The sequence below is a fragment of the Nanorana parkeri genome, unplaced genomic scaffold (genome assembly GCF_000935625.1).
Source record: "Nanorana parkeri isolate BGI_ZX_2015 unplaced genomic scaffold, ASM93562v1 scaffold219, whole genome shotgun sequence".
NCBI classification, from domain to species: Eukaryota; Metazoa; Chordata; class Amphibia; order Anura; family Dicroglossidae; genus Nanorana; species Nanorana parkeri.
Genome location: NW_017306487.1, coordinates 407,204 through 420,786, shown reverse-complemented (window position 1 = coordinate 420,786; position 13,583 = coordinate 407,204). Strand labels below are relative to the sequence as shown.

At 39.5% G+C, this 13,583-nt stretch overlaps 1 protein-coding gene across 1 annotated transcript in view; it reads right to left on the bottom strand.

Moving 5' to 3' along the window:
- DNAJC13 (DnaJ heat shock protein family (Hsp40) member C13) overlaps nt 1–13,583 on the bottom strand; it is a 128,555-nt gene that overhangs the window by 30,893 nt on the left and 84,079 nt on the right. The window contains 8 exon segments of the mRNA XM_018555950.1: nt 412–525; nt 940–1,107; nt 1,372–1,551; nt 3,227–3,346; nt 4,334–4,408; nt 4,818–4,999; nt 6,820–6,955; nt 9,299–9,377. Of these exon segments, the coding sequence (XP_018411452.1) occupies nt 412–525; nt 940–1,107; nt 1,372–1,551; nt 3,227–3,346; nt 4,334–4,408; nt 4,818–4,999; nt 6,820–6,955; nt 9,299–9,377 (1,054 nt within the window).

Here is a 13,583-nt window from a genome sequence, read left to right as displayed (position 1 = left end):
GAAAGCTCTATCTGTCCTCAAAAAAGGGTATAAAATTCATTTCAGTACAGCGCTGCATGACGGAATAAATGTCAGTCAAAGTACCGCAGCGCTGAATACTGAAAAATGGCCTGGATGGGAAGGGGGTTTAACACCGCGGATGTCAACTGGTTAAAGCAGGATGTCCTCATATTAATTATCCATTAATATGAGGACATTCTTAAAATATCTATTCCTTACATATAACCCTGCGATATAGACAAGGCGTTCCTGAAAGTTTTTACCATTTGCATGGCCACCATTAGTAACATCTGGGAAAGTGTGTTTTGAGATAAGCGTGTTTATATATACACACACACACTTTATACACTTATAGATATATCTATAGATATATATATTTAAACACACTTTATATATATATAAAACCATTACCCTTCTTGTCATGCTTTCTTGTTCAGCTGCAAGGAATTCCAGCAGCTCTGCTCTTGTACCATTGTTCCATATCAGGTAGGGACTTTCCGTGTTACTGTTCAGCATTTTGAGAATCTGAAAACAAAAAGAAATATATTTCCACACTTTACAAGGTCATTCGATTGTCTCAATCAAAGCAATGCACTAAATATCAATCCCTCCAGTTAAATACATATTTGCAAAATACAAATAAAGTTCTAAGCTTAGACAGACTCTGAACTTATGGCTCAGGCAGCCAAGGCAGAATGCAAAGGAATTGTCTATCCTTTTTCAGGGAAAAAGCACACCAACCAAGCTTAGCATTTGGCTAATTCGGAGATATACTGTAAAATACAGAAAATATAAACAAATACTAAAACAGAGCAAGACAGTTAAAGCAGGGTAATTTGTGCTATACTGATTTGAAAAATGATGGAAAAGGTAATCTATAACAGGCATTTATAACATAAGACATATAACAGCCGCTTCCAGACATGTACTATATAGTACCTCTGCAGGAGTAGACTCAGACAGCTTCCGAGAAATGTAAGGGGTGAGCATCCCAGCTAAGCTTTTTCGTATTGTAGGGTTTTCTGGTGTTGTTAGTTCTCCTGGTAAATAGCCACCTAATCGGCTAACTGCAAGAAGACTGAGCTTGGCAAGGCTATTGGCAACTTCCTGTCATACCCAAAAGAATAATGCACAAATTAGAGGCCAACAGAAAGTCACACATTTCATTTTTTTTTTTTTCCAGCAAATAGTCTTTATTTGAATTTTATGAATAAGAAAAATACAATAAGACATTTTAGTCTGACCCCGTGGGGTGCAGACGGCACTTTGTTAAATACATAAGCTTTTCACACATTTCATTTTTAAAACCCAACAATGTAAATCAGTCTCTAAACAGGCCACATTATAGAAAATACCTTAATATACCAGTACCTGTTGATTAGTGTCCTCGTTCTTCTGAATTCCACTCTCCTCCAAGGTAAAGTCGTAGTTGAAAGGATAAATAAGTAAATGCCACAAAATCCCTGCATGGAACAAGTGTGTCTGGAGAAAGAAATCCACAGCAAAGGAACTCACGCATTCCAATGCCTGTGCTGCCAATCTTTGGACCCTCTGGGAACAAAATCAAATACATTTTGCTGGTAAATAAAAGGCATGATAGTTAATTGATGTTAATGTTACTTGTAAATTTGCTTTTGAAAAAGCTATATGTTGTATTTCAGCAGCAGCAGCAGCAAAAGATTCTATAAAAATGGCAAAATTAAAGCAACAATTATCAAAGATATACAGTAACTATGCATTCATTATTGTTTGGATACTAATGTAAAGTGTATATAAAAGGCAAAACATTATTTTCAGAGTTGGAAAAGGTTAAACCATTTGCCAAATTTCTATTGCTGTGTCCACGCTGTGGAGATTAACCCCTTTCTTTGTCCTGTTGACCATTGTCACTGAGACAGAAAGTAAGGGGAAAATGCTTAATTTTAAAAGTTGTCATGACAGCGTCGGGTAATGAGACATCTTACAACAGGGACAAATGTTCTGGGGACAACTGTCTAACATGGGAATTTTCCATTTTCATTTTGGGGAGATTTCCTTTTATTTCCTGTTGTGTCTCAGGAAGTAAAGGTAAATATCCCCAGGCAGGGCAGAGAGCGCAATAATTAAGCTGATTCTTTTAACCCTTTCCTACTCTATCCAAAACTAAAATGCTGAATAGAAGATGACAAAATATATTACAAACTGACTGCACTATGTTCTTTAGATCGGCCAAAAACTCTATAGTACAAGGACCGGATTTTTTTTTTCTTTTAAAAAAGGTGGACATTACATAGTTTGGGTGCATTAAAAAGACTGTATAGAACACAATCTGACTGTAATGTGCAACATCATCATAAAGCATATAAAAAGGTCCCTTCTGGTAATTTCCTCTCTCTGATGTTTCTCCTGCATATTCACTAGGAAAACCCTTGAGCATACTCACCTACTCGCATGCACTGCAGAACACAGAAACACAAGATTTTACAAATGTTTCTTTATCCTCCACTAGCCCTGTGAGGAACATAAATTCCAAATAAACTCATCTTCACAGTGTGTAGCATTTACTAAGTCTCAGGAATTGTGCAAGATTGCCTTGTTACAGACTATGCTACTTCTAGTGAAGAAAACTAATGGCGTCTTTGACAGACTAGAAGTTTCTGCTTCTGTGAGCTCAGGTCTGTATTTTAGAAGCCTTAATGGATGTGGACTCCTTCACAGCGTGAAACCATGGACAGTCTTGTTATCGCAAAGAAGTGGATATATTCAAGTAGCCCACTGGGGAAATTGAGCCAGTTCAATTAAAACTAGTGTTGCAGGAGCGTAGAAACATGGCAGACGCGCTTACTTTTAATAGAAAGCAGATATTGCAAAGGTTGGGATAAAGTAGAAAATGGACCACAGTATTAAAAACACCATAGTATAAACCGTAGCAAAAAAATGAAAGCACTAAAACTTTGCTGCCCAATTCTTTAATGTATAAATGGGCATTACAACAAGGGTCAGATATATGCTGCATGTTTGGGACGGTTAAAATAAAATAAAAAAACTATTTGGAATGTCAGATCATTACTTCTGATTAATACCTATGACCACTTTAACAATGATACAGTTAAAAAAAAAAAAGAAGCGTAAAAGCAATATCCATTACTATTTTATAGTCTGTTCAGGAACAGGGAAGAAACATGTGACAGTAAAGCTTATTAAGTATCCACAGCATATTTAATAGGATAAAGAAGTACGGTCTCACCTTGCCATAGTATAAAACTCTGCAGAGGTCTTTAATGATATTTTGCAACTCTATAATCTTCTCTCTGCATTCTTCAAATTGAGCAGCAACACTGTAACACTTGCATATATGTCCACACACCTGAAAATAAAGAATTAATTACAATGTAAAAAAAAAAAAAAAAAAAAAAAAAAGTAATTAAAAATTAAAAAAAAAAAAAAAAAAAACAGAAGTGCAACTTGCCTAATATATTAACAATTTACAAAATATTTTGATACATATTATGGAGCTCATTATGGCTGAAGGTGCTGGAATAAAAATATTTGAAATATTGTTGTTGAAGTGAAGATAATATGACCATTATTTTTAAACATTATGAAATTAGGGTTAATATAAAAAGCAACGAATATTGGCAGTCTATTGTACATAATAAAACTATCATGTCCGTACTTAGCCATTTGCTCTTTCCAATATATATACATACATACATACATACATACATACATACACACACACACATACATACATACATACAATTTTATTTTTCGAAATTTATATTTGGGATGCACCGTTTTTTTGGTATCGAGTGCCAATATTTTTCTCCCGGTACTCGCTGATATAGAATACAGATAGCTGTATCCCGGGATATCGTGGGCCTGGCTTATGGCCCTGATTGCTTGGGAAGAACACTGGCTTCACGTTCCCAAGAAGCCGTGCGGCGGGTCATGATGTGCCACCCGGCTTCCTGAGCAATCAAGAAGCTAGGTTGTCTAGCAACAAGTGAAGCCGGCCTTCTAGCCAATCATGAAGCTGGGAGGCGGGTCACGACCCGTCTCACGGAAAGCCAGCTCAATGTTCCCTCGAGGCACTGCCGGTCAGAAGGAATCCCCCCTGACCAAAAGTTCCGGTACCGGAACTAAGTATCGGAGCATTTGGTCGAGTGCGAGTACTCGTCCAAATACTCGGTATCGGCACCGATAACAGTATGGGGCATCCCTAATAACATATATATTATATACACACACTACAGGCTATTTATGAGAGAACGCCTACGGTAGGCCGACACTGACACATCTATGTGAAATTATAACACTACAATGTAGAGGTTTAGTATCAGTTCTCCGTTACCTGTACAGGCATGTCATGTGGTTTACTTGATCCAGTCAACACTGAAACGCAGCGAGAGAACGCTTCTTGTAGTACCTAAAAGCAAGGGGCACATTCAGTTTGTGTTTAGAAGCAGGTTTTAAGATTCTTATAAGCAATCATTTCAGCATTGCATCAATCAGAGTCATGTAACACAGTTGTTAGAAGTCAGAGAATGTTTTATGAGAAATGACAGACAGCTGTCAAACAAGCTTCATCTCTCATCCTTTAACCTACTCTGGAAAGTGAAGTCATTAATCTAATTAGTTGCTATTTTCAGCACAGGTCTATTTTTTATTGGTCAGTTTCTTAAAGATCAATATTTCTGCAGTAACTAATGTAAAATTCTAAAAACAACCTGCACTTTACAAAAAAAAACGTTAAAAATAATTTCAAAGCTCCTAGATGAGAGGTACACGCTTGTGTTTTAATGATTTCATTTTACAGCTGTATAATAATGATGTACCTCTATGCCATTTTCCCTCCTGAGTTCTTCTGCATTAAGGGCTGAACAGTTGACTGTGTGAAATGCCAACTCAGTGGCAGCAGGTAACAGAGATAGCTTAGAGAAGAGTTGGACATCGGAGGTCTCCATGGTGATGGTTCTGATGAGCATGGGATAGCCAGCGTATTTGTAAGGCTGAAGGTCTAAAAAATGTTAGATTTTAATTAGTTTTTACAAATTGTGTAACGTTCACAATTTTCTACTGTACATAAAACAAAAAAAGGCCTGGAGAAGCTACAAATACTAGTAAAATACAAGGAGATTTTTCACATCATCTTAAGTACACCCAAATGGATTTATGGTGGATTTGTGGATTTGTGGTTTTATCTAGGTAAGGGATGCTTAATCCTTAGGCATCCTTAATTTCTATTAACATGTATAAACTGAGTTTTAACTACTTTTAAGTACCTGGATATGTCTTCAAATGACAGGGTAAAATGACAGGTGAATGACAGAGGTAAAAATTATAGCAGTTGGAAATTTTTATGTTGCACAATATTAGCGCAACTCCTTATCAAACCCCAACATTTAGTGAAAAATGCACAAAAATGCTCCAAAACACAATAAAATACCAATTTTTGAAATAAAATATAAAAGATGAGGTTACAACGAGTAGATACCCAACACGCCCTGGTAAAAAATTGTGTGCGTCCGTCGCGGTATACTAAGACGCCGCAGCTGAAGTGGATCCCGACAATTATGTCTGGATCCGCCCACCTGCGTGACTGACAGCTGGCTCTGCCTACCTAGAGGCTGAGCCAGCTGTACCCGCCCCCTCCCCGTCAGTAAGCGCTTCCCCTGTCACGGCAGAGAGCCATGACAGGATCGAGAGGTGAGTGACCGCCATTATGCGTTCGCTCACCTCCCGATCTACTGAGCCGACCTGTGACAGTCTCATTGTCACAGGTCGGCTAGAACTATGAGGTGAAAAGCACTCACCTCATAGTTCTCCTTTAATTGCTATAATTTAAAAGCCCCCCATGTGGTAGCATATTGCTGGTGACAGGTACTCTTTTTGGTGATACTGGGGGTCCAAAAGACCCCCAGTATCACCTTTACACTTGAAATAAGCTATTGAAGTGCAGATCGCACTTCAATAGCTTATAGCTGGGCTTCAGGGGCCCAGCACTGACGGCTATGGGACCGGAAGTGATGTAATCTGCATCGCTCCCGGTCCCATAGTACGGGGTGGAGATCGGTGAACGGTGGTTCATTAATCTTTTCCCCAGCTCCCCCCCACCAGACAAGCCAGTCCGGGGCCCATAGGAGGGGCAGCAGAGCCCCGGAAACATGGCGGGGGTGTCGGGGGGGGGGGGCGTTCACCGACCTGCAGAAGCGATGTGGCGGCAGCTGAGCCGCCAGAATCGCTTCTACTGTAAAGCCGACGGTCGGCTTTACAAGTGTAAACAGAGTCGGGAGTCTGTTTAAACGGGCCCAATGCCAGTTATGTACACTGTATGTCATTGGTCATGAAGGGGTTTAAAAGGAGTTTGAGAAGTGTCAGACTTCCTTATTTCTATACTTGTTCCAGGTCAGCTACACAGACAGCACTGAAGCCCCATAAACAATTGAAGACAAAGGAACCTCCCCATGCACACACAAAAAAAATAAAATCTTTAGGAGTATGCAAACCTGTTTATCCAGTATTGTTGTTTTACATACATTGATGAGCCAACAGGGTGTAATCTGAGCAGATGAGCAAAGGTTTGTTGTTGGAATGTGTGCAGTTGTCCAAAGAAACATTTATTTGCTTAATATGCATTCCAATTTAAAACATCAATTAGTTGCCAAGCACAACACTGCAATCTTTGCTGAGCTTGACTTTGGAGATTTTATATTTTGTATTTACTTGCAAAAATTAAAACACGGTTACCTGCTTACATGAGCTAGAGTCTACAGATTTATACACACGTTCCATCCATTTTAGGCCTCTATTTTAAAAAACATTTAGTTGGAGTTTTACCTTCCTTGTGCCTGTTGAAAAGGATGCTCTGAGTTTTAAGAATTAAAATTATATTTTCTGGGTCTGGTCCATCCACAATTTTGGCTGACTTCGTACACAGGAACTCATAAGCTTTGTTAACTTTTTCAAACATGTCCTGTAGAAAAAAATTAAATAGTTAATTAAGAGTTCATAGTAATTCTCAAGCAACCAGATAAAATGTATATATATATATATATATATAATTACACACACACACACATACATACACATATACACACACACACACATTGACTATACCAAGTATTTGTGCCCAAATGCTCCGATATTTACCCCCAACACGCACATATACACACACACACCCCTTAAATTTACCTGTTTTTCAACCTTTGTATTCATTTTAATGTTAATTTAAAAAAATGTTCTCTAAAAAAAAACATAGCAATCATGGCAAGATCTCCAACCAGCTTGATGGATCTACAAGTGAGGTCATCATCCATTGCAACTGTCACCTCATGTATTTGGTTGCCTTAAAAGTGTATACAATCTGGGAATTTAATATTGTTAAATGGTGAAGCTATCTTTAACCACTTGTGGAGCTTGGGCATATGAGGTAGACACCATATAAACGTTATGCAACTACCTCGGGAATACCTCATACGCCCAGGTCTTCTTACATCATCTCTTCACACACATATATGCAAAAGTTTTTTAAACTAAAGTTAACTATATCAGCTATTTTAACCAATGGCATCTAAACTTCATTTTGTTTGTCTTTGTAGTGTTCCATTAAATACAAAAAATTATAAATACAAAAAAACCGTTCATTTAATTTGTAAACAACGTCACCATTCTTTACAAAATAAACTTTGTTTTAATGTACTTAATAATGGAACAGATCACAGAATAAAATGTGCGCTTTGTACTGCTGTTGTTAAACACTGGTCAAACCAGAACAAAAAGCGTACTTTTAAATTTGACTTATTTTTGTCTTTAATTTGAAAAGAAAATAATTTTTAAGTGAATATTGCCAAAAGAAAACCTTTTTTGTGCTGGAAAAAAAAAACTATATTTCTTATTGTATTATTGAGAAAATACACAGATTAGACATAACTGAGAAGTGAAGTGAATAACATTCATTATCTCGTTACAGTGGTACATGGAAGTGGGTTGGATATATTAGGCTTCAATTGAACATTTTGTCCCTGAAGTTAATGTGTTGGAAGCAGAAAAAACGGGCAAGTGTAAGCATTTAAAAGGGACCTGGACAAGGGCACAATTGTCATGGCTAGACGACAGTTGCAGTTCCTGTGCGATATTTCCAGTTGGCAGTGGTCAGGACCTACCAAAAAATAAGTCCAAGGAAGGAAAACATGTAAACTGGCGACATGGTCATGGGCAGCCAAGGCTCACTGATGCACATGGGCTGTCAAGGCTGGCCCATGTAGTCCGATCCAATAGAAGAGCTACTGTAGCTCAAATTGCTGAAAAAGTTAATACTGGTTCTGATAGAAAGGTGTCTGAACACACAGTGCTCCCGAAGGCCACCTGCACTCCTTACGGTCTCAGAACTCCATAGTAGCAGTGGTGCTCAAGGTGATCGCACGGATGACGCCCATGCAAAAACTCAAAGTAATCACAGTGGTTTACTGGCACACCCAAAGGAAGTTGCCAATATCAATATTTTGTTGATAGGTTTATTTGTGAAATGTCATGTCGTGAACACAAAGTGCTTAGCAATTTGTTGCGTATGGGGCTGCGTAGCCACAGACCGGTCAGAGTGCCAATGCCGACCCGTGTCCACTGCCAAGAGCGCCTACAATCATGTTTTCTTTTACAGCTTGTGGATGGCTGGGTGTATGTGTGTTGCTTACCTGGGGAAGAGATGGCACCAGGATGCACTATGGGAAGAAGGCAAGCCAGCAGAAGTACTGTGGTGCTTTGGGCAATGTTCTGCTGGGTCCTGCCATTCATGTGTTTTTGCTTTGAATCATACCACCTACCTAAACATTGTTGCTGAGCAAGTACACCCTTTCATGAAAATGGTTCTCCCTGATGGCAGTGGCCTTTTTAAGCAGGATAATGCGCCCTGCCACACTACAAAAATGGTTCAAGAATGGTTTGAGGAACACAACCAGTTTCAGGTGTTGACTTGGCTTCCAAATTCTGCAGATCTCAATCCAATTCAGCATTTGTGGAGGTACCACCTCATAACTTACAGGATTTAAAGGATCTGTAACTGATGGCTTGGTGCCAGATACCACAGTATACCTTCAGAGGTCCAATGGAGTCCATGCCTCGACGGGTCAGGGCTGTTTTGGTGGCAAAAGAGGGACCTACTCAATATTAGGTGGGGGGGGGGGGGGGGGGAACAATTAATGTAATATAAAAATTGCCATGGACCGTAAGGGAGATACAGGTGCAAGAGCTAAAGTGGTAAATATAGGTTAACAGTATATATGTTTTATAACAGATGCAAGTTGTCAAAATGAATACAAACCCTTCCTTCAGGATTCTTGTCTGGATGATATTTCTGTGCAAGTCTAAAGTATGCTTTCCTTATTTTGCTCTCATCTTGCCTAGAATTTAAAAAAAAAGTAACAATGTATTAACATGTATTTAATTCTTTTACAATTGTCCATCGTTTATCAAAGAAAATACTAAGTAGCTTAGCCATTTACATAGTTACATAGTATTTGGGGTTGAATAAAGACATAAATCCATCAAGTCCAACCCATATAGGTCCGCGCATCATCTCTTTCTTAGGAGTACTTGTACCCCTGTATATTACGGTCCCTCATGAAATCATCCAAGAGTTTCTTGAACAATTCCACACTCCTGGCTGAAATCACTGCCGATGACAGTGAGTTCCAGACCCTAACCGCTCTTACCGTGAAGAACCCCCCTTCACCCCTTGTGCTGGAATTTGTTTTCCAACAATTTTAGGTGTTGGCCTCTAGTTTTTGTAACGGAGTTAATCATTTGAAGATCTTTTTGTTACTGATGTTGTAATAAATACATTTGTTATGCTTTCTTTAATGTGTAATATCTATATTCACACACTGATCTGTAATTATCCTCATAAGACACCAACTGAAGTTCCTAATCTTTGGAATACTTGATAAGAGAACAAAGTGAAAGATTAAGTGTTGATTCTGCCAATGTCAAATGTATGCCAAAACCAAAAGGCAGGACCTTATTCATTCAAATACCGGTAATCTAAAAAAAAAAGAAAAAGGTTAAATTTACCAGTTCAAAAACAGTCTATTACATTTAGAGGGAACATAGCCACAGACAGCTTTTCCTTTAATGGTGCAAAACAGGTCAGCTTTGAATAATATGGTACGTGCAGTAAGCAACAGAAAGTGGTTTCTTTGCATAGGCCCATTCCAAAGCGTTTCGTGGCACAAAGGTGGCTTCTATATTAGTGGAGGTGCAAGCTATTCCTAAACCCCACACCCTGATGATGCCATCAATGTAATCCATGCTTTCAACTTTATTAATTAATGATCCCTGTTAGAAAGATACACTTTAAATTATAAGTATATGTCTGCTTCAACCACTTGCTGACCGGGGTGTTAAAGCCCCTTCCTGTCCAGGCCATTTTTCAGTATTCAGCGCTGCAGTACTTTGACTGACATTCATTCCCTCATGCAATGTTGTACTGAAATTAGTTTTATACCATTTTTTGGGGACAGAGAGAGCTTTCTTCTGGAGGTATATAACCACTGGGGTTTTAATTTTTTACTATATAATGAAAAAAGTTCCTAAAACTGTAGGGTAATATCGCCACCTGCAGGAGAAGGACGCTAGACACAAAACTAAAGACCAATTACAGCCTGAGGCGGCCCCTGCCTGTGGCCAAACCCCCCACCTGCTGACAAGTCTCCAGTTAGTAACAAGCAGTAAAAAGGAGTACACACCCACACAGAGGGGCGGGCCCTGTGTCCTTCAATGAACGGAGAGAAAATAATTTTACGGTGAGTACCAAAATCCTATTTTCTCTCCCGTTCATTGAAGGACACAGGGAACAGATCGGAGAGGGGTGGGCCAACAGAAACAACAAACCCAACTGAACAAAAAAATCCCCTCAAACGGCCGCCTGCAACACTTTGCGCCCCAAACCAGCATCCGCAAATGCCAAAACATCTACCTTATAGAACTTGGCAAAGGTGTGAACAGAAGACCAAGTCGCGGCCTTACAGACATGAGAAACGGAGGCACCATGACGAAAAGCCCAAGATGCCCCAACAACCCTAGTAGAATGGGCCGTAACAGAAAAAGGAGGCTCACGCCCCTTAATAGCATACACTTGGCAAAAAACTGGAGACTTGTCAGCTGGTGGGGGGTTTGGCCACCGGCAGGGGCCGCCGCAGGCTGTAATTGGTCTTTAGTTTTGTGCCTAGCGTCCTTCTCCTGCAGGTGGCGATATTACCCTACAGTACATGATCTCCGATCTGTTCCCTGTGTCCTTCAATGAACGGGAGAGAAAAAACTGTTTTCCTATGTTATGCTATAAAACACTTGAAGAATTGGGTACTTGAGTACCCAATGTTTTGGTAAAATATAAAAATTGGGGTCACGTTGGGTAAACACTAAACATGTCAATCTTTAAAACTGCGCGCTCCTGCGAAAATCACAAAGAAGCGACCATACCTAAAATTGGCCATAGGCGACGTTTTAAAAGCTTTTACTGCTCATTAGTTTAGGGTAAATAGTGATTGATGGCCCTAGAATTATTGCTCACATATGTAACACGTGGCGTAATCATTGCTTTCGCACATAGGTGCACCCGACACATATTTACATTTATATATGTGCGTGCAGTTAATTTAATGGGGGCATTTTTTATTTTTGGTTTTTATTTTATTTTTTATATATAACTTTACTGCCATCACATATGGGGATAACAAGACCCCATGTGATAATATACAATGACAGGCCCTCTTTATGGAGACATCAGAGGTCTCTAAGACCCCTAAAGTCACCTTTGGACTCCCAAAGAAGCTGATGAAGATCTGATTCACCAGCTTCTTCTCTGGTTATAGCAGCCAGAGAAGTGACAGCTAAAGGCGGAAGTGATGTACTATACATCACTTCCGCCTTTAGAGATCAGAGGAGAGATCAGCAAGTAGAAGAAAGCTGATCTCTCCTCAGTCTACAGTACAAGCAGCCACCGTGCAGGTCCAGGGCCCATAAGGGGGACAGCGGAGCACGGGATAACCGGCAGCGGAGGGGGCGCTGTATGTTGTAATACAAGCGATTGGCCGGCGAACGCTTGCATGTAACAGCCAGTACAGGCTGTTAACATACACAGTGGGATTCTGCTACGGGGCACGCGTGAGCAGAAAAAGAAATCGCGTACATGTACGTCCACACGCCGGGAAGCGTCCTCCGGTGTTTTTACAATGGGCGGACGGCAAGCGGTTAAAGTGTATTTCCACTTGGGATTTCCAAATGGAAGTACATCTCACACAGCGCTAAGAATTTTACAAATGTATGCTTTACTGCAACCTCGAATTAGGTAATTTATTGTACATCTAACTAAAAGTGTATTTCCACTTTCACAGCCAGATTGGGATATCCCCTATCACCTCCTATTCACATAGCATAAGCTTAAAAATATTTTAAAAATCCTTTTCACAGTTTTAACTGCTTTTACTTTGGTTGGGGTTTCTACTTGGTTTTCTAAGGGTTAAAATGTCTACTTGCTTCTCCTTCTTTGTAATGTTAGGAGGGGCTGTGAGGGGTTTGTGTTAAGCTACTCTGTACAGGCTTATTTCATTGTAATTTGTAAAGTATATTTGAACGCTATGTCCTAACAAAGGGTTAAAGGATTAAAATCCGGGCTTCTGCGTTGCATGTTGATGAGAGAAATCTATTCCACACATTTCTGCCAGAAGTCTTTCTATAAAGGACAGGTCACTGTGAAGGTGCTCAGAAAATATCTGGATTCAGCTATCTTGACTGCTGTAATAAAATATCTAAAAAGGTAAGATTTAAAAAAATTATTATTTTTTGGTATGCTGTGTGAATGGGAACACATTACAAAGATACTGTGGGGTTTTCTTAAATACAACTGCAGAAGTGGAAATACACTTTAAGAGCAGATACTCGGACATCCTGAAAGCACAGGACATTTAAGAGCAGATTCTTGGACATCCTGAAAGAATAGAACATTTCATTACAGGTATTTATAGCGGACAATTTACACAGCGCTTTACATAGTTGCACATTCACATCAGTCCCTGCCCTCAAGGAACTTACAATCTAAGGTCCCTATCTCACATGCATACATACAGGGCCAATTTACAGAGAGGTCAAATAACTTACCAGCATGTCTCTGGACTGTGGGAGGAAACCGGAGTACCCCACGCAAGCACAGGAAAAACATGCAAACTCCTTGCAGATAGTAATCTGGGCGAGACATTGTTCAGATTTTTTTCTGGTCAGGCAGCTCTGTCAATGTCTGCTCAAATCTGCTTCTTGTTTTTCCAAGAATAATTAAAGCCTAATTACAGCCAATTTTTCATTAAATTTGGAGAGCAGATGTAAGATTTCTGCCTGGTTTTTGTCTGTGAGTCCATTAAGAAGTGTGTGTAGTTGTCACTGGGACAGGAAGGCACGAGCAACAATAAAAGCATTGTCGGGAGTTCTAGCCCTTTGTCACTCTACTAAAAATGTGTTTTTGTCTATCACGGTTGAAAAGATTTGAGGGATGTCAAGGTAAATCTCCCCATAGGAATACAGGAGAGCAATAAAAAAAACATATGTTTTAACAGCTG